Genomic DNA, 21,475 nt, shown 5'->3' with positions numbered 1-21,475 from the left:
TGAGTACCAGGCTTCATTAGCTAATTCCAGACATGCCCTTCCAGAGGCTCAGATGAAAAAATGTTATTCTGCATGAACAGCAGCATGTTTTTGAGCAGTTAGGACCTCAGCCACTGACTGCACAGGGTTAAATCCACAATTGTTGACCATATCCCAACTCAGAGAACTGTCTGCTTCAGCCAGAGACAGGGAATGGGATAGAGAGCCTTTCACCTCTAGGGCACCGGATCCTAGGTGGGCCAGGTGAGAGGCACTGGCTGGCTCAGGGTGGGTTTGGAATACCATATGGGGCCTTTCACCACTCAAGCATTGGTTCCAATCCAGTCCCAGGTCAGTGGACTGCCTGGTGTGACTGGCACACTGGCAATTCACCCTAAGGCAATGACACTTGGGCATATGGAGAGAACCTGCTACCAGGTTCATGCACCAGGCCCTGGCAGAAGCAAGGAAACCAACTGTTCCACTCCCTGCGCTAGGTCTGTGCGGCTCAAAAACGTATTTTAAAAAACAAAACCCAATTTTTGATGAAAACTTTGAAAACACCAGAGAATAAAAGAATCAGACAAAACTCCTGGTTTATTTACAAAGGAAAGCAAAAACAACACCTCAAATCCATGAGTATTTACAGCACCACAAGGAAGCGAGTGGACCCGCAAGGCTGAGGTGGTGGGCAGGGAGAGAATTTTCTCTTGGATCCAGGGAGAGCTGAAAGGGGTTAAGCCGCAAGCATCTAAAAGGCCAGCGTCAAACAACAGTTGACTTAGCAGGAGCAGCTAGTCCCATGCCAGTGTTGAGGTTAACCCCTGTGGGGGCCTGTCTCCCACAAGAGGAGCTTGCGAAGGACAAACGGAGCTGGAGATGAGCCTGAGCCGTTAGTGGCCACAGAAAATTAAAGAGGATATTATTTATCTGACTGTTAAAAAGTATCTTAAAGCAGCAGGCTGGAAAGCAGAACAGATCGGATGGGCCTACTGGACTGAGGGTGCAAGGACAGCGAGGGGATCCCAGTCACTTGACCAAGGACAGGGTGTCTTCCGTAGCTGAGGGGAGCTGGAACGAGAGAGAGAACAGATTAAAGGTACTGCCAGAATGCAGGTCTACACTACAGAGTTTTCGGCACAGCTATGTTGGTCTGGGGGTGTGGCAAAACCCCCCACCTAGATGCGAGATGCTGACAAAAGAGGGCCTCTGTTGACACAGCGAACGTCTTGCAGGGGGATGGTGCTACTTGCTGACAGAAACACTCCTATGTCGTGTCTCCATTAGGGGGCTCTGCCAGTACAGCTATCCTGGCCACATAAACAAGGCCATAGAGTCAGGTGGGGTCTGCACATGAAGATCTTATTGGGGCCCCCAGAGAACAGAACGACCCCCACTCGCCAGGAATATGATCCCAGCCCAGATCCTGATCGCACCTGCAGCGGGAAGTTATTTTTTCTTAAGTGAGCCCTTCAATTTCTCCTTCTCGGACGAGCGCTGCTTCCGCACTCTCTCATCTTTCTTTCCTTTGGCGTTCTCTAAGTTTTCATAAACTGTTGGTTCCTCCTTCTGCCTGTGAGACAGCGAGAAAGCCAGCGAGGTGAGCAGGGCATGGAGAGCCAGGAGGGCAGCACCAGAATGGTGGGGAGGCCGGGGGGGTGGGCATGGCTAATGCCCAGGAGGGTGGGGGGACTCCTGATTTGCCACAGCTCTTACTTAGAGGACTTTCGGGAGGCCTTGACATGTTGGTTCTTCAGCGCAGGTGGGTACGCAATGTTCCCATATTCAGACTCTTTGGATCTCCCCTTCTGAGACTGCATGAGAAAACGAGACAAGAGAGGACTGGAGAAGGGGAGAGAGCACAGTGCTGGGGTGTGGGGTAATGGGGCGTGGCAGGGGGCAAAGGGCAGCTGCCTTGTGGCTCCTTATGCCAGGCTAGGACGTGAGGAAATGGGGCATGGTCAGGCTATGACAGACAGCAGCACAGCATCTCCTGGGACTGAGTGCACGGCGTCCCCATTCTCACCTGCATAACATCCAGCTTCGTCTTGGTGGTCTCTATGAACTGGCAGATGGCCATGTAGATGAATTTATACTGGGCCTCAGTCTGCACCATTCCCGAGCGCTGGGCTCTTACCATCTGGATGGTCTTCTGGATGTCTATGTCGCAATCCAGCCCTGGAGGGGGTGCGTTGGGGGACAGGGAGAGGCAAAGAGGCAGTTATGGGCTGAAGGCTGCTGCAGTGAGTTCCTCACCATTTACCTATCTCCAGCCTGCGAGGTCACCAGACAAAATCCTAGTGGAACCTAGTCCCAGCAGATTCCCCCTCCCCAGGGTGGGAGGAGACACTGGTACCTTCAGCCCTCGGTTCTCTCCCACTACTCACACTCTCTTCTTGCCTCCATGCCTCTAAGTCTACCAAGTGGGAGTGCCAATCCCTGGGCAACACTAACGCTCCACTGACTGGGCAGTTATATCCACAAATGAGAGCACCAGAGATCCAGCTACTATCCGGGGACAGCCAGCCAGCAGCTATTGCCAGGCTTCCACTAATGGGTCGTTACAATCCCCAGTGGCATCCCCCTGCACCTCTCCTCTGCCCTGGCCCTACGGTGGGAGCTTTGGCAAAGGGGTGTGGTCACCCGCCCCTGCCATTAAGGCCCTGGGATATTCAGGCAACCGCTTTCTCACCCACATGCCTGATATTTCCCAGCTAGTGAAGCTGCCTTTAGGACCCAGCTGGCGGAGAAGACTGGCCACGGGGCAGAGCCCTGCAGGAAAAGCATAAGCATGGGAAGTATCTTACCCTTGGTGGAAATCGTCTCCACTATCATGTCTATGACGATGATGGTTCCGGTGCGGCCAATCCCAGCACTGCACACAAGGGCACAAGCAGAAGTCAGGAGATGGCAGTACCATACATACACATTCCTCCAGCAACTTACAGCCTCTGGCAGCAACTCCAAGGGTTTCCCAGGCTGTCCTGCACCCACTGCTACAAAGCAGCCACCTCAGAGGTGTGGCATTGTTTAGCAGCGGCACACAAACACTGCACAAGAGATTAGGACAGGAAAGGAGAATGGGATCTCCATCCTGAGCTTGGGGTGGATTTAGGAAGGTGGAATGGAAGTGCCAGCACTGGGATTTGCCAGAACAAAGGGATTCAATCAAGAATCACAGATAGGGCGACCAGATGTCCCGATTTTATAGAGACAGTCCCGATTTTGGGGTCTTTTTCTTATATAGGCTCCTATTACCCCCCACCCCCGTCCCGATTTTTCACATTTGCTGTCTGGTCACCCTAGTCACAGGGAACAGACATGATCTTTAATGACTGTGAGCAGTCAGGGTGTTCAGTTTACAGAGACCCCTGCGGAGTGTGGCATTTGGGCAGACTGCCCCCTGTGGAGTCAGCCAACCAACTCCCTGCAGCACAGCAGCAGGAGCATTAAAATGAGCAGATACGGCCCCCACACCCACCTGCAATGCACCACTATGGGCCCAGCCTCAGGGATACTCTCTTGTTTCTGGTTGATTTGGTCCAGGAAGCTGAGCACCCCTCCCGGCTCACTGGGGACTCCGTGGTCTGGCCAGCTCAGGTACTGGTACTGCCAGATCTCCCGCACGGCTTTACACTAGGGGACAACAAAACACACACATGGCAGGTTGTGCACAGCTCCACCCCATCCTCCCCATGTCCCTTAGGTTCCCATCCTGCATGACGAAGGGACTGAGGGTTTCTGCCCATTAACCTCCAGACTGAGAACAGGCCAACTTAGTTCCCAGACAACAAATGACAGAGAGAGGGAAACAATATTTGGTCAGTGAAGCCCTCCAGCTGGCCTGGAACAGGGACCTAGGGGTGAAAGCGCCCATGCTCCATCTCCTGACCCTCGAGCCTGCCAGTCTCCCACTCCTTCCAAATCAGGGACCAGACTGGAACCAGGACCATAGAAGTTACAGGTCCCGTTGCACTTTGCCTAATGTCACCTGAAATGCCACAGTCACTGATTCCCAACCTTGAAGACTTAGCCACAGCTAAAGTCCCAGGAACAATTAATGCTCAGGGGCGTGGCACTCACGTTGTCGATTGGCGAGAGACAGAGCTGTCGGAGTTTGTACTCCAGGGCATCATGTTCTCCAAGATTCTCCACAATATAAGGACCATACTCTTTGGTGCTGCCCTCCTCTGGCCAGTAGGGGACGCACTTGTTCTGTGAGGAAACAAGAATAAACGGTGATGACTGAAACGAGGAGACTAACAGAAGAAAAATCCCTAGGGAGAAAGAAAAAGGTAAAGTGGTGAGTGGCTGGGGGTGGGGAAGAGAAAGGAGGAGGGATGGGTGCAAGACATGGCAGCAGGCCCTCTGAGACACCTACCCTCCCTTTCTCCACCTCCCGGGTGGTCATCACAATGATGCGAGAGTTTTCCTGCCACATCATCTGCCAGAAGTCATTGACGGTGGCATCCAGGCAGCCCTGGCTTGCGATGTATGTCTTGGTGAATTCATCTGGGCTGATCAGCTGGTTCTACAGAGGGGCAAATGGACAAGGGAAGGGCAGGGGTTACAGGAACCAGGGTCCTGTGCCCCCTCTCCAAGACATGGCAGCATTTCTGGAGGCTCACCTTGACGTAGTTGGCATTGATATAATCCGCTCCAGGGATATTTGGGTCCCTGCCTTGTAGGATGACTCGAGAATGATCAACTAGGGAGGCAAGGAAGGGGTTAACACAACACTGAGGTATCCCCCCACCCCAAAATTCAGGCATTGGTCCCACATCTAGCCCACTCTCTACACTCCAGATCAATCCAATGGGCCCATCAAACTCTGTTTCCCCACCATCCCTCATACTGGATCCGACTAACAGGACCATATAACCCAGTGTCCCCCACTTACCTTCTGAGCCGGATCAGCCCAATGAGCCAGTGTATCCAGATGAGCACCCACACCCACACCCACACGGGCATGCAGAGGAGGCAATGCCTCTCACTAAATCCTTTATGGCTGTAAATACCCAGCCAGGGGCCCCTTGTAGCTCATCCCCACGGGAGGGCAAATAAACCCCAGGCAGGTTGAGGCTTCCTCTGGGGTAAGTCTAGGCAGGGCTCTGACAGGTCTTCACTGCCCCTCTGTGTGTCAGGCCCTCCCGCTGAGGCAGGAACATGCAGCCTCTGGATGTCTTCCTGATGGGAGGGCAGGACTCACAGGGCAAGATGTTCTTATACCGGTTCTTTCCCTTGTTCTCAGGTCTCTGCCCCTCATGCCGATCATACAGATGCTTGGCCTCCTGTTTCTGCAGGCTCTGAAAGGGGAAGGGAGGGTAACCATTACGGCAGAGCAACCCGCTGTAATTGGTGTGGGGAGCACAGAGAGTAAGGATGGTCCAGTAGCTAGGGCAGTAGCCTAGGAGACTCATGAAAGCTGGGTTCAGTTCCTTGCTCTGCACGGCCTTCCTGTGCCTCAGTTCCCCAGCTCACAGGGGTGTGAGGATGATAAATTCATTTAAGATTGTGAGGCGCTCAGATTCTGTGGTAATGGGGGCCAAGTTCAGAGATGACCTGACATAGAGAGGTCATGATAGGGATGAATCCATTAATGGAGACGGGAAAGAGAATGAGGTTGGGAGCAGGGTCTCCCAGAAGGACATGGAGACAGTCACAACACAATCACTTACATCAAATTCCTCCCAGAATCCAGCCTTGGCTGTCTCCTCAGCCGGGCTCTGCTTGTTCAGTTCATGCACTCTGTTCTCAATGTCTGCCGCGTTCACTCTGGTGGCATAATAGGGCTGGGTAAGGAAGAAGGGAAAGGCTTGGTGAGCAAGAGGGATAGGACGGAGATGGACACATGCTGTAGACAGGGACAGAGGGTGAAGCCCCCAAAAGTATCTCTGACACAAGGACCCCATTTACCTGTCTCAGGTACACATAGGATCCGGACACCTCCTCGATTCCAGTCTTCTTGAAATGCTCCACTAAGTCTGCCAAGTTGTCAAACATCTCTGCACCTCCCACTGTGTATCTCCCATTCTGGAGAGAGTAAAGCTGTGTTATTCACATCTCCTAATGGACTCCCTGCCCCCCATGGTGGATCTTACAACCAGTGCCATGGGAGATTGTTACACTGGGCCATGAAGCCCTGGGTAGGTCTTGCTCTGTTGAGTTTGAAGCATTGCATCTCATGTGGTATGTGTCACACCCTCCTGGCATGATGGGCAACTGAGAGCTTGTTCTGGTACCATCAAACTTGTAAGTTGACCCCGGGTGTCCTGCTGCATGGGTGGAAACCCAGAGAAGTCAACTTCCCCCCCAGCTCTTGTTTAAGGTCAGTTGTTTTGTTTCCCCATAATTCACCTGCATACACACTCCACTGTCCCAAACCCACCCATGTTAGAATCATAGAATCTCAGGGTTGGAAGGGACCTCGGAGGTCATCTAGTCCAAGTCCCTGCTCAAAGCAGGATCATCCTCAAAGAAGGATCATATGGAGTGAGAGAAGACCTAGTAATGTATGGGTTGATCTTATCCACCAGGCTAGGCTTAGGGACCTCAGCAAGGTCTTCTCTCCTACAAGAGGCTTGTACCTCCTCAGCTTCTCATCACAGCTCAGTAGCTCATTTCTGGAACTCCCTATGAAGTCTGAAGAACCCTATAGAGCCAAGGAGACCAGAAACAACTGACCTTCCTTCTCTCCGCTATCTTCCTCTCTGGCCTCCCTGTGTCACACTTTGTTCCCTGTCCCAGGTGCATAACTGTCTGGTTCAGTCTCCAGATTCTCCTCTCCTTCAATCTCACAGGCTTCTTTGAGGCTCTGCACATCTCTGCTCCGTCCAGTGTAGGAACTCCCATTGCTACCCAGAGCTCCCTTCCTGTCTTCCTGCCACTTGTGTCTGCACTAGACTCCTCCCTCATCCTGGATGCAGCAAAATCAGCCATCCCCCACAGCCACTGCTCAGACCAGGCAAGGACTAAGGAACCCGACAGTAGGCAGCCAAGCCCTTAGCATGGATTTCATATACATTGTTGGATACAAAAACATTCCAGCAGTTTCCATATCTTCCTGTTGGTAAAAATAGATCAAACAGCTGCCACAGACAAATGTTTCCTTCCCTCCCTCTGCTTGCTCCCTTCCCTGAACCCCGCCCCATCCCTCTCACCTCACACATGATCTTGACATGGGTGACCTTAAGCCGAGCCCCAGGGGTGCCAGCAGCCCCAGTTGGTGGGGCCTCAGGCCCAGCTTTGGGTTGGTCAGTCAGGACAGACAGGACAAAGTCACCAGGTTTGCTGAGGCTCTCACGCACCAGGAAAGTCCAGGGGATGGCCTTGGACTGGAGCAGAGACTCAGCTGCTGGGCCAGATAGATGCCCATGGTACCACCTGGGAAAAATGGGACAGGATCAGACAAGAGCGGGGGGGGGGTGGTTGCAGGGCCAGAGGGAAACCAAGTGAGGGACAGGACCTGGGGCACGTGGGGATGAGGGAAAGAAGTGGAGGGACCAAGAGTTATAGGGGAGATGAGTAGAAGGTGCCTGTGGCTGAGCAAAGCTAGGAGGGACAGGATCTGAGGGGTGCCAAGGTGGATGGGGCATGGAACAGAAGGGACAGGTGAGCCGGGGCAGGGAGCCAGGGGAAAGCTAAGTGGAAGACAGGTTTAATAATTGTGAGACACGGCAGGACAGGGGCAATGTTAAGAGCTGTATGTTAAGTCCTCTCACGGGGGTGAGGCTAACACAGCAGGGGTCACTACCTCGCGACTCACTGCAGGGCACAGCCGGGGTCAGTATCTAGTGATGTAAGTAGCTACAGTTACAATTCCCCCTTTATTTGGAAAATCAAATGCACCTGAAACATAATACAAATGCCCAACCAGTACAGCCAGTTTAATATCACACACACAGATGGGATATCTAGATTGCCTGATCTGGGTAAATAACCTGCATCCCCTGACAAAGGAGAAGGTTATTCTGACTCTATTTGGACATGTGTCATCTCTGAAGCTTGATGGCTTTCAGATCACACAGCCACTTCCTGTTCCCAGAACAGGTCCTTTGGCAGGGATCTGTTTGGCCACTTAGGTAGGTCTGTCTGTGTTCACTACTCTTGGTAGTTTTCATTGTCAGTCACTAGGCATGTGTGTTACTTCTCCCATTGCACAAAGCCTTCTCAGTAGCATTCTACGTGTCCGCTAGATACAGAGCGCCAATGGAAACTCCTTGGTTTTGTGTAGATGTCTTCTGTTCCTTCTGTAGGACTGACCCTCAGGAGAGTCTATGACCCTACCTCTCAGTGAGTGGTGCAGCTGTTGACAAGGTTTCCAGCTCCTTCTTTTTTGGAATTAACATTCTCTCCTGCTTGCAATGGGGTGACTCCAGCCTTCTTGTCAATTTTCTTATGTTGCAGTTTCTTGCTCTTTGGTAAGCACTCCAGGGTCACTGGTCTCTGGCTGAAGAAGTCAGAGCTACAGCTAATAGCTGGTGGCACTAAGGTTTGTGTCCTGCTGCCAATGGGTCTCTGAACCGGGGACTCTAAGGGAGCCTGTGAGGTGAGTTGTGATAGACTCACAAAGCTAAATAGGGATCCCGTGAATCTGCCAGGACCCTTTTTTATTTTGATTCTCGAGTTCTTTGCTATTTGTACCAACATTTCTACTAAATGACTGCATTTGAGTGCACATAAGGGTGTGGCATGTGATGTGGAACTGATACATTAATGCGGAGAGCAGAAACGAGCCACTCATGAATTGTGGGCCATTCTCTGCTACTAACACGTCTGCAATCCCCTGGTGAGCTCAGTGCTACACAATGGTTATTCCCTTGCTACTCAGCATGGTCTGCAACAGCTCAATCTTCTAAGAAGCTGAGTACTTGCTCACAAATAAGAGGTTCCTATTTAGTTCTAGTAGATCTAGCTCTACCCTAGACCAAGGGTGATCATGTATCTCATATGATGTCAGCCGTCCCCTGTGCATTAACCCACAAAAGCTTATGCTCAAATAAATGTTTTAGTCTCTAAGGTGCCACAAATACTCCTCATTCTTTCTATTGACAGTGGTATCGTATTTACATTTTATTGTCTTTGTGGCAGCATTCGCGCCTGGTGGGACTAGACCACCTCCAGCTCTCTTTTGCATTCATAGTACCCAGCTGGAAGCTGGGGTGATCTCATGCCATGTTATAGATGGGTGAACTAGAGTGCCTTGTGATAAAGGAGGATATAGATATAATAGGCATCACAGAAACCTGGTGGACTGAGAGCAATCAATGGGACACAATCATTCCGGGGTACAAAATATATCGGAAGGACAGAACAGGTCGTGTGGGGGGAGGAGTGGCACTATATGTGAAAGAAAATGTAGATTCAAATGAAGTAAAAATCTTAAGCGAATCCACATGTTCCAAAGAATCTCTATGGATAGAAATTTCATGGTCTAGTAAAAATATAACATTAGGGATCTATTATCGACCACCTGACCAGGACAGTAATAGTGATGATGAAATGCAAAGGGAAATTAGAGAGGCTATCAAAATTAAGAACCCAATAATAGGGGGGGGATTTCAATTATCCCCATATTGACTGGGAACATTTCACTTCAGGACGAAATGCAGAGATAAAATTTCTCGATACTTTAAATGACTGCTTCATGGAGCAGCTGGTACGGGAACCTACAAGGGGAGAGGCAACTCTAGATTTAATCCTGAGTGGAGCGCAGGAGCTGGTCCAAGAGGTAACTATAGCAGGACCGCTTAGAAATAGTGACCATAATACAACAGCATTCAACATCCCTGTGGTGGGAAGAACACCTCAACAGCCCAACACTGTGGCATTTAATTTCAAAAGGGGGAACTATACAAAAATGAGGGGGTTAGTTAGACAAAAGTTAAAAGGTACAGTGACGAAAGTGAAATCCCTGCAAGTTGCTTGGGCCCTTTTTAAAGACACCATAACAGAGGCCCAACTTCAATGTATACCCCAAATTAAGAAAAACAGTAAAAGAACTAAAAAAGAGCCACCGTGGCTTAACAACCATGTAAAAGAAGCAGTGAGAGATAAAAAGACTTCCTTTAAAAAGTGGAAGTCAAATCCTAGTGAGGCAAATAGAAAGGAGCACAAACACTGCCAACTTAAGTGCAAGAGTGTAATAAGAAAAGCCAAAGAGGAGTTTGAAGAACGGCTAGCCAAAAACTCCAAAGGTAATAACAAAATGTTTTTTAAGTACATCAGAAGCAGGAAGCCTGCTAAACAACCAGTGTATTTTTGACGACCAAAATACAAAAGGAGCGCTTAAAGACGATAAAGTCATTGCGGAGAAACTAAATGGATTCTTTGCTTCAGCCTTCATGGCTGAGGATGTTAGGGAGATTCCCAAACCTGATCTGGCTTTTGTAGGTGACAAATCTGAGGAACTGTCACAGATTGAAGTGTCACTAGAGGAGGTTTTGGAATTAATTGATAAACTCAACATTAACAAGTCACCGGGACCAGATGGCATTCACCCAAGAGTTCTGAAAGAACTCAAATGTGAAGTTGCAGAACTATTAACTAAGGTTTGTAACCTGTCCTTTAAATCGGCTTCGGTACCCAATTACTGGAAGTTAGCTAATGTAACGCCAATATTTAAAACGGGCTCTAGGGGTGATCCCAGCAATTACAGACCGGTAAGTCTAACGTCGGTACCAGGCAAATTAGTTGAAACAATAGTTAAGAATAAAATTGTCAGACACATAGAAAAACATAAACTGTTGAGCAATAGTCAACATGGTTTCTGTAAAGGGAAATCGTGTCTTACTAATCTATTAGAGTTCTTTGAAGGGGTCAACAAACATGTGGACAAGGGGGATCCGGTGGACATAGTGTACTTAGATTTCCAGAAAACCTTTGACAAGGTCCCTCACCAAAGGCTCTTACGTAAATTAAGCTGTCATGGGATAAAAGGGAAGGTCCTTTCATGGATTGAGAACTGGTTAAAGGACAGGGAACAAAGGGTAGGAATTAATGGTAAATTCTCAGAATGGAGAGGGGTAACTAGTGGTGTTCCCCAAGGGTCAGTCCTAGGACCAATCCTATTCAATTTATTCATAAATGATCTGGAGAAAGGGGTAAACCGTGAGGTGGCAAAGTTTGCAGATGATACTAAACTACTCAAGATAGTTAAGACCAAAGCAGATTGTGAAGAACTTCAAAAAGATCTCACAAAACTAAGTGATCGGGCAACAAAATGGCAAATGAAATTTAATGTGGATAAATGTAAAGTAATGCACATTGGAAAAAATAACCCCAACTATACATACAACATGATGGGGGCTAATTTAGCTACAATGAGTCAGGAAAAAGATCTTGGAGTCATCGTGGATAGCTCTCTGAAGATGTCCACGCAGTGTGCAGAGGCGGTCAAAAAAGCAAACAGGATGTTAGGAATCATTAAAAAGGGGATAGAAAATAAGACTGAGAAAATATTATTGCCCTTATATAAATCCATGGTACGCCCACATCTCAAATACTGTGTACAGATGTGGTCTCCTCACCTCAAAAAAGATATTCTAGCACTAGAAAAGGTTCAAAAAAGGGCAATTAAAATGATTAGGGGTTTAGAGAGGGTCCCATACGAGGAAAGATTAAAGAGGCTAGGACTCTTCAGCTTGGAAAAGAGAAGACTAAGGGGGGATATGATAGAGGTATATAAAATCATGAGTGATGTTGAGAAAGTGGATAAGGAAAAGTTATTTACTTATTCCCATAATACAAGAACTAGGGGTCACCAAATGAAATTAATAGGCAGCAGGTTTAAAACAAATAAAAGGAAGTTCTTCTTCACGCAGCGCACAGTCAACTTGTGGAACTCCTTACCTGAGGAGGTTGTGAATGCTAGGACTATAACAATGTTTAAAAGGGGACTGGATAAATTCATGGTGGCTAAGTCCATAAATGGCTATTAGCCAGGATGGGTAAGAATGGTGTCCCTAGCCTCTGTTCGTCAGAGGATGGAGATGGATGGCAGGAGAGAGATCACTTGATCATTGCCTGTTAGGTTCACTCCCTCTGGGGCACCTGGCATTGGCCACTGTCGGTAGACAGATACTGGGCTAGATGGACCTTTGGTCTGACCCGGTATGGCCTTTCTTATGTTCTTATGTTCTTATACTACAAAACAACCTCCTCTGTACAGGGTCCCATCATCAGCAAATTCCTCTTGATGGTCCCAGTCAGATTGGAGATCCCGGGACTGCTCCTCCCAACCATCGAGCTAGAAGGACTTCCTCAGCTGTTGTGAGCTGGGGTCGTTTTTTGTTTTCTTATTTGAATTTGTCAAATTTTCTTCCAGAAGCAGTTGGTAAGTGAATCCTATTTACTTCAAATCCCCTTCCTGAGGCCACTATTCCCAGGCATGTTTGGCATGACAATAAGCTGCTCGCCTGGCCCCTCTTTCACATTTAATCAGTGCTGTGGCAACTTCATGCGCCTGTTCTGAAGTCCAGGCTGTGCTTCAGTGGTTTCTGTAATGTGGCTTCCAACTCTTTACGGTCTGTTTCTACCTTGAACAGATTAATGAAACCACTCACAAACCAAAACGATTCCCAACATTTCTTCTTCATCTGAGCATCGGGCTGTGGTGACTTAGTAAAAGCACATGCTACCGGCTGAGCATTTTGCATGTCAGCTTAGGGGCAGAGGGAGCTGTTTGGAGAGCAAGAAATGGCTGTGTGATTAGCAAGCCATCGAGATTCAGTTTCTGATTTACACACCCACTAACACTGAAGTAAATGGCTGTGGATCCTGGCTGTCACAAAACAGTGATATAAACCCTCTGTCACCCTGACCTTGATCACCTGAGTGGGACCAGGCAATGAGGAAAACCTCATCACGCCTTACAGGAGCTGGCCTGTCTTCAGACACCTAGGGCAGGCTCTCCCCAGCCTGGGGTTCTGGGGGGGCTGGAGGCAGGCAGCCCTTCCTGCTGGGGCAAGGGGCTCTTTTTGCCCTGTCTCATTCCAGGGCTGGGCCTCTGTTCTCCCCATCTGCAGAGAGGAAATAGTTAACCCCCCTGGTGGCCCAGCTCAGGGAAGACACGTGATGGAAAATCTCTCAGGGAGAGAGAGTGAGAAAAGGAGCTTTCGTAAGAGCAGGGGGGGGGGGGAGAGAAGTTTCCAACCGCAATAGTAAGGGAGGAAGCTGCAGAGCCCCAGCCCAAGCCAACGGCCCTGACTGGAGCAGACAAAACGCGGAGGGGCACACATGCTGCGCCTCACACAGGACCGCAACCCTGCCCCAGGGCGAGGGGCACCGCTGTGGAACAGCCACCCACCGCCAGGGGGCTGAGAGCACAACACAGTGCAAACCACCTGATTTGATTTAGGAACACAATGCCAAAGACATATGCAAATAGGGGAGGGGACGGAGACCAGGTGGGGACTGGAATAGCATGATCTGAGAGGTCCTTCAGCAGGATGCCCAACACTGGGATAGCAGGGGCTGCAGGGCAGGTCTGCGGGCCATTGGCAGAGCTGTGTGGGGAGCCCAGGGCTGGAATAGCAGGGGGGGCTGCAGGGCAGGACTGAGGGACATTGGGTCATACACTGCACTCTATATTACACCGAGGCCTCTTCTTGTAACTAGCATCACAATTTTCACTTTTAGCAACAAGATATAAATAGCAAAACCAATGAGACAGCGGAAGTCAAAGTTGCCAAATATAAGCAGGGCCCACATTGAAATTTCACAGACTTGCATGCAAAGGAGCAGAGAGGGGGGCATTTTATATTTAGTTAGTTCTGGAGTGGGGGCTGGGCTATGCTCTCAGTCCCAGACAGTCTGGTACCAAAACTGTGTTCAGGGGGGTGAAGAGGGGCGTACCACGGGAATTAGCCCCTCAGTTCACAGGGGTGCAGGACGAGGCTGTGGGGGTGGGCATTAGCCCCTCAGTAAAAGACTGGTGGTTGCTCTGCTTACTCCATACCTCTCTGTAGTGGGATCGGAGCAGTTCAGTGGATACCTCAGGTCTATTATAGTCCCATCTTTATCCTGTAGTGAACCCTGCTGCTGTGTGTAGTACTCCACCAGTTCAGACAGCGTGGCAAACTTCTCCCCTCCATAGAGATCATAATAATCCCCGGTGTTCTGGATACGAATGTGGGTCACCTGGTCACCGACCCTGAGGGATGAGGCAGAGAGGAGTCTGGTGAAGAGAGGGTCAGGAAAAGGGGAAGGAGAAAGGAAAGGAAAGTCCCTCCCAGGACGGGGTGCAGGGGGACTGGGGTCAGGAAGTAGGACGGAGAATGGGTCAGACAATGATGCCCCTCGGGTATCTTTTGGGCAGGATGAAGGGAGAGAGCGATGGGGCTGGAAAGCACAGCCCCTTATATATCCCCCTTGGGGACGGTATAGGCAGAATGGGGCCACGGGAGAGGGAAGGGGCAGAGAGCGAAGCATCCACATATCCCTGGGATGGCAACAAATGTGGCAGGATGGGGTCTGAGTTACCCACCTGACAGAGAGGGAGAAATCTCCCTGATTCTTTCGACTAGGTCTAGCCAAGAAGCTTCCATGAACTCCTCGTCCCTTGAGTAAGGCCTCAGCTTGCAGTCCACTCAGGTCCCGGTGGAACCACCTAGGGGAGAGCAGAAAAGCAGGAAAGAGTAAACGCTGACAGCCAGAGGGTATACAGCCATACTTCTATGAGGGGTCTGTACGGTGGTCCCCCAAAAAGGATCCCAACCCTTGAGGGGGTGGTACAACAGATGGCCTGGGAAGGTCCTCTGTCACACACTCCTGGGGTATGATCCCAGACCCATCCCCAGGAAAGGATTGTACTGGGGGTGAGTGGGATAGAGCAAGTGAGATGATTCCCCAACACCTGTCCCACCCCCACCACCTTCTCAGCTCCCCTCTTACCTCACCATTGTCGAGGGAGAGCAGCCAAGGGGCTGGGTAGCTACAACCAAAGGAACTTGAAAAATGTAAAGAAATGAGCTTTTAACGCTGACAAGAAAAGGGAAGTAAGCGTCTGCTGTCTCTGCTCGACTCCCTAATGCTGAGCTCCCGATGCGTTACTCTGGCCATCTACTTCTCCAGTGTCCCCCTCTCTCAGTCCATCTGCCTCTCTCTGATTCTGACTCCCCTTCTCTCCCCGTCTCACTCACGCTCTCCCTGTGGCGGGGCACAAACACAAGAAAGGCAAGTGTGTGGCTCAGATAGCACACAAGTCAGGGAACAGGAAGCGTTGCTGAGCCATCAGCTCCTCAGCCCTGAGCTGCTTTGCACAAACTTCTGCTTCTCCTTTTGGCTTCCCTCCCCCCGCTTTTTCTTCTCAGTTATTCTTGGTGTGTTCCCCGCCCACCCACGGTGGGGTTACCTCTTTGGGCATTGTAACTCCCCTCCCCACCAACATGTCAGTAACATGCTTCACACCAAACACACAAAGCTTCTTGCAATGGTGCAGAGCAGCTCATAGCATCATTGCAACTTGTACGGGGTCACTGCACAGCTGCAGGGCCAATGCAGACAGCAAATGCTGGCCCCGCAGCTGCAGTGGTGCAATTAGTCCCATCCCACAATGTCTGTTGCCACCAGGTAAGCCACTCCATGGAGGTCTGAAAGCAGCTGAGACTGTACTCAGCTATTCTGAACTATCTAGCTTAGCATGAAAGAAAGCGCTCTCCCAACACTCCTACAAGGTAGGGAAGTTATTCCCATTTTACAGATGGGGAACTGAGGCACAGGGTAGATGACGTGTCTTGCCCAAGGAGTCTGTGGCAGAGCCAGGCATTGACCCCAGGTTTCCCAAATTTCAGTCCAGTGCTCTAACCACAAGACCATCCTTCCTTGCACTGTCTGCCCTGGACAGATGAAGAGATGAAGAGCATCAGTGGATTAGCAAGGGTTGGGGCTACCCAGGTTACTGTTCAGAGTGCAGCACATATACCTATACAACCAAATGGCATATGCATCACCTGGTGCAAGCAGCAGAGTCCAAATACAGCATATTAAGTCCAAAGTAGCTGAACTGGAGATGCAGAGAGAAATATTAATAGCTATGGAATATAGGGATGTTAGAACTGACTTTCCCAATCCTCCATTTGCGGGGGAGAAGTGGAGAACTAGGGGGTCAAAGAGACGGGATCCATCTTCCAACAGAAGTTGAGGAGGCTGGTCCTTCCTCCTCACCACAGGAAGGGTGCTCCAGAAGATGGGGATACAGATGTGAGATGTACACAAGCTGAGTGTTTTGTGGAGATTTGATCATTAGACTATGGATAACTGGTGACTGTAAGAACTGTTCAATGACTTTTCTACTAGCTAGAAAGGTGGCAGATCCTACACATCTAGACAGACTACTAGGGGTGGCTGAGGAGGAGCCTGTGGTGCACTCTGAAACTGATGACACGGGGAAGTATAGGAGAGAAGTCCTGGAAGCTATATTTAGATTGCTAGAAAGAATGCTTAGTTCCAGGGGTTTTGCAGCTCTGAAACACGTCTAGTTCCATACAAAAGACTAGTTAGGTCAGGGGAACTTCAGAGTCTCAACATATGGCTACGAAGCTGATGTTAAGAAGACGGATTTACATTTAACCAGCACAGGAATTTGATGGAGGGCAGGGGGAGGGAGAGAATTTATACAAGGAATGGGCAGCACCTTAGGCAAGGTAGAAGTAGATTACTGGCACAGAAAAATAATAAATTTGGGGGAATTGCTTCAACTAGGACTGGGCAGCAGCCAATAGGCGCTAAGGAGCACTCAGGTTAGACAAAGACATCTTGTTAGAGATGTCAATGATTCAAAGGCATCACTGTCCAGTAGAGAGTAGGCAGAAATTACAGCTCCACTGTAGCAGGGGCAGGTTTAGACCACAGAGATAAATGCTGATGGTCACTAGGGTATCAGAATGAGGAGTTAAACAGCAGTAGGCACCTGGGCAAAAATAAAACTCACCAGATGAACTGCTTACAAGAATATGCGCTCTCATTAAAATCAGCAACTATACCAGAGGGTAGCAAATGTACCAATCCTTGAAAAAGGGCGCTAAGTGTGACCATGGGAATTACAGACCTGAAAGTCTTATTTCTGTACCAGGAAAATTGGCTGAAACAATGATTAAAAATAGCATTATAAACCAACCCTCTCTGTGAACATAACAAACAGGGACGAACATCACAGCTTCTGCAAAGGAACATCTATTATAATTCTTTGAACTTATCAATAAAATAATGGATTAAGGAGAACTGGCTGACATAGCTTTCAAAAAACCTTTATCAAAGGCCCTCACAAGAGACTGCTAAGAAAAGCAAGTAGCATAGGGTGAGAGGTGAAATTCTGTCATGGAATGGAAACTGTCTAAGAGAAACAAGGAGTAGAATAAATGGGCAATTTCCATTGTGACACAGGGTTAGGAGTGGAATGCCCCACGGTTTTGCAATGGGACGGTTATTTAACATATTTCTTACTGATCTGACAGAGAGAGTGAGCAGTGAGGTGACAACATTTGTACATGACACTAAAATATTTATGCTGGTCATGACAGGATAAAACGGTGAAAAATTTCAGAAGGCAGCATGATGGTGGACTGAATTCACTGCTGACAAGTGCAAGGTAACGGATATTGCAAGGAATAATGTGAACTCGTCCTACATCTTATTGGGTTCTAACTTAACTGGAACCTGGGTGTCCTTGTGGAGGTTCAATGAAACGTCTGCCTAACGGGCAGTAGCCATCAAAGAATCCAACAAGGCTTTAAGATGCAGACCAGTGGGATGGAGAAGAATTGCTGGAGCTCTACCAATGTTGTTGCACCAATCAGTGGGATGGCCTCACCTGGAACACCGTGCTCATTTCTAGTTACCCTCTCTCAGGTCTGGAAAGACTGGGACTGTTTAGAAAGGTAACCAATAAAAGGGGAAAAGAAATGCATACGACAGTAGCGGTAGGGCAGCAACTAGCTGGAGCTGCATTGTGCTAGGCAATGTATTCATATTAGACACAGAGATAGCCTCTGCCTCAAAGAGCCTACAGTCTAAATAGACAAAACAAAGGCCGTGTCTACATTCTCAGCACTACAGCAGCACAGCCGCAGCTGTCGCCTCCTACAGTGACAAAAGGGTTTTTTCTGTCAATGTAGTAAATCCATCTCTCTAAGGGCTCTTAAAATGCTGCAGTGGTGCAGCTGAGTCACTGTAGCGCATCAGCAAAGACACTACCTATGCCGACGGGAGGTAGCTCTCCTGTCAGTGTAAGTACTCCACCTCCCGGAGAGGTGGTAGCTAGAGTGATGGGAGAATTCTCCGGCGGACCTAGCACTGTCTACACTAGAGATTAGATTGGTTTAACTGTATTGCTCAGGTGGGTGGATTTTTTACACCCCTGAGCAACATAGTTATACCTACACTTGGAAATTAGGTTAACCAGGCTAGGAGCAGTAAACAGGTCAACAGAAGAATCCTTCCCTCAACCTAGTCAATGACTAGGGGCTTACAACCTAACTATGGTGCCCAGGGTGCAAAATTTTTCACACCCCTGCCTGAGCAACATAGCTAGTTTGAGCTAATTTTAAGGGTAAACCAGGCCAAAGAGTGAGAGGTGAAAAGGCACAGAGAGGAAAGTGACTTGCTTATGGTAACTCAGCAAGTCAGTGACAGAGCCTGGAACAGAAACTAGGTCTCCTGACTCCACCTGACTATGCTGTCTGTCTAATAAGAATACGGACTCGGATAGTGAAGGTGAATCAGGCACTCCTATGCACTGTTTCTCATAACATATGAGCAAGGGGGACTGTCAATGACACTGAAAGGGAGCTAATGTAAAGCTGATGCAAGGAATTTGCTTTTTAAATACGTGTTATTAGTCTGTGGAATTCAGCACTGCAAACTGCCATACCAAGGGCTTGTATGTAGTTGTAGCCGTGTCAGTCCCAGGATACAGGGGACACAAGGAAGGTGAAGCAGCTATCATTTATTGGACCAACTTCTGCTGGTGAGGCCCTGAAGAACTCCTCTGCCTCTCTCACCAACAGAAGTCAGTCCAATAAAATACATTACCTCCCCCACCTTGTCTCTCTGATACCATGGGCTTAGCAGGATTCATGTAAGGATTGGACATTTGTATGGATAACAAGAACATCCACATTTACATTAGATAAGAAAAAACAGCAGGATAGTATGTCTCCTGCTGCCGGACATAACCCGATCACTAACTAAGGTCGGTAAGGAAGAAACTTCTCTTGGAAACAAGTTATTGCACAATAAACCAAGGGATTTTCTACACATTGATCTGAAGTAATTGTCTGCGGCCACTGTCAGAGACAGAAGACTGGACTAGACAGACCAGATCTGGCAGTTGCTATGTTAATGCTCTCCCTGGTCCCTCCTCCAGACAGTTGGGAAGAATGAGCATTGGCGCTATGCCCCAGTGTTCTTGTACCATGGGCATGGGGGCAGGGAGGGAAAGGAGAGACCTCATTAAGGGGCCTCATTCCATTCTCACTGACAACTCAACAGCTCTAAGCACTTGAATTCACTGGTACTGACCACGGCTTAGATATCAGCCAGGGACACATGTGGCTCAAGCCACGGTCGAGAGGGGCCCCCAGTATGCTGGGCTCCGTGACTCTTGTGACACTGTGGAATCCAGACCCTTCTGCAGAATTCAGCAGCCATTTCAAAACAATTCAGCTGCCAGCCCTTTGGCTGTATAGGAAGCTTTCTGGAGGTGCCTTCCTGCAGTGCTGTCTGCTAGAATCTGCACGGTAAGTGTCAGAACTCCTGGGTTCAATTCCCAGCGCAGGAAGGGGAGCAGGGCGAGTGGTTTAGAGTGGCCTCAGGGGTTCTATTAATGGCTCTGCCTTTGACTTGCCATGGGACGTGGGCTAATCCCTTCCCCATCTGTGCTTCAATGCAAATGAGCCTTTACTTTTGCTAGGGTGAGCAGTACTGACCCCCGATACAGCCCTGCTGAATCCCATCACTCCTGCTCCCTTACAGCCCCCCTTGCCCGCTCCCTCTAGGGCAGGGGTAGGCAACCTATGGCACATGAGCTGAAGGCGGCACGTGAGCTGATTTTCAGTGGCACTCACACTGCCCGGGTCCTGGCCACCGGTCCGGGGTCGGTAAACATTTAAAAAACCTTATTTACTTTACATACAACAATCGTTTAGTTATATATTATAGACTTATAGAAAGAGGCCTTCTAAAAATGATAAAATGTATTACTGGCAGGGGTGGCTCTAGGATTTGCGCTGCCCCAAGCAGGGCGGCACGCCGCGGGGGGGCGCTCTGGCGGTCGCCGGTCCCGCGGCTCCAGTGGACCTCCTGCAGACGTGCCTGCGGAGGGTCCGCTGGTCCCGCGGCTCCGGTGGACCTCCCGCAGGCATGCCTGCAGATGCTCCATTGGAGCCGCGGGACCAGCGGTCTCTCCGCAGGCATGCCTGCGGGAGGTCCACCAGAGCTGCCTGCCGCCCTCCCACGGCACACCGCCCCAAGCGCGCGCTTGGCGCGCTGGGGTCTGGAGCCGGCCCTGATTACTGGCACGCGAGACCTTAAATTAGAGTGAATAAATGAAGACTCGGCACAGCACTTCTGAAAGGTTCCTGACCCCTGCTCTAGGGTCTTCACTTTCCCCACGTCTGCCTCTCACTTCCTATTTCTCCCACCACAGGACCCTTTTATCAGACCCTAAAGCCAACAAACCCCTGGAGAGATACACTCACCCACAGGATGGCATCAGGTCCCCGGCCGCAGGGGTCCCCACTGAGAAGGAAGGAATAAGAGAGGCTCAAGGGGATGGAGTACTGCAGCTGTCAGCCAGAGGAGCCTAGTGAAAAGGAGATAAACAATACTGAAGATACCGAGGAAACAGGAAAAATTTCCTGGGAAAGGGGTGCAGGACTGAAGACTGTTACAGACCCACGGAGTGGGGGTAGCACCCAGAGGGAAAGCATGGGTAATTTTATGGGGCCTGGGACAAGATGGTTAATGAACCTGACATTCCTAGATCAGGACTGGTAAGAGTCCCCTGACTCGTCTGCGTCTAATCCAGTCAGTAAGGCTCTGAATGCCACTTACCTGTCCAGCCCTAATACTTCCCCTCCCACATGGTTACAAGAGTTGGGGTAGAGGGAGAAGGAAGAAGCCTGAGATCAGGCAACCGGGCCCAGGACAAAGGGCTTCCGTCTCACCACTTGCAAATCTCTCCCTGAGCAGAGTTAATAAATAGATAGGCAAGTGGGGGAGGGGACATCCAACCTGAGGGGGTGGGCAGGTGAGCAAGGTAGGAACTGCCTGTTCTCCCTGCCTCCTCCTCACTAAGTCTCCGCCCTCACTGGTGGACTGGTAATAGAACCACAGAGAACGCACAAGCAAATAAAACTTGGTCACCTGGAAGCTGCCACCTGAGCCACAGCTCCGGGCCCTTCCAGTCCTGGGCTCCCCACACAGCCCTGCCAATGCCCCTCAGTCCTGCCCTTCTGCCCCCTGCTATTCCAGTCCTGGGCTCCCCACACAGCTCTGC

General features: G+C 49.7%; 1 protein-coding gene across 3 annotated transcripts; it reads right to left on the bottom strand.

The window, feature by feature from the left end:
* Positions 1–558: 558 nt before the first annotated feature.
* PTPN6 (protein tyrosine phosphatase non-receptor type 6) lies at positions 559–20,792 on the bottom strand. 3 transcript variants are annotated; one of them, XM_039532132.1, is made up of 16 exons: positions 20,676–20,792; positions 14,465–14,587; positions 13,937–14,131; positions 7,140–7,362; positions 5,896–6,012; positions 5,658–5,771; positions 5,189–5,285; positions 4,608–4,687; positions 4,361–4,510; positions 4,063–4,194; positions 3,461–3,615; positions 2,787–2,854; positions 2,006–2,157; positions 1,696–1,793; positions 1,416–1,552; positions 559–1,050 (listed from the first exon to the last, which is right to left on the bottom strand). In XM_039532132.1, the coding sequence occupies exons 1-15, from the start codon at positions 20,687–20,689 to the stop codon at positions 1,429–1,431; spliced, it is 1,842 nt and encodes a 613-aa protein (XP_039388066.1). In that variant the 5' UTR covers positions 20,690–20,792; the 3' UTR covers positions 559–1,050; positions 1,416–1,428. The 3 variants fall into 3 exon arrangements, with proteins under 3 accessions (XP_039388066.1, XP_039388072.1, XP_039388076.1); XM_039532138.1 differs by lacking the exon at positions 20,676–20,792 and adding an exon at positions 14,872–15,276; XM_039532142.1 differs by lacking the exons at positions 14,465–14,587; positions 20,676–20,792 and adding an exon at positions 14,872–15,277.
* Positions 20,793–21,475: the final 683 nt, after the last annotated feature.

Source organism: Mauremys reevesii, linkage group 1 (genome assembly GCF_016161935.1).
Source record: "Mauremys reevesii isolate NIE-2019 linkage group 1, ASM1616193v1, whole genome shotgun sequence".
Taxonomy (NCBI): domain Eukaryota; kingdom Metazoa; phylum Chordata; order Testudines; family Geoemydidae; genus Mauremys; species Mauremys reevesii.
Note: the sequence above shows the minus strand (reverse complement) of the source record. Positions and strands in the feature narration are given on the sequence as shown.

What these genes read in the sequence shown, in the direction of transcription:
- PTPN6 (XM_039532132.1), bottom strand. An exon ending in GTATAAGAACATCTTGCCCT is followed by an intron (nt 4,688 to 5,188) that starts GTGAGTCCTGCC and finishes TTGCCTCCCTAG; the next exon opens with TTGATCATTCTCGAGTCATC. An exon ending in GTCTCTCGCCAATCGACAAC is followed by an intron (nt 3,616 to 4,062) that starts GTGAGTGCCACG and finishes GTTGTCCCCTAG; the next exon opens with TGTAAAGCCGTGCGGGAGAT.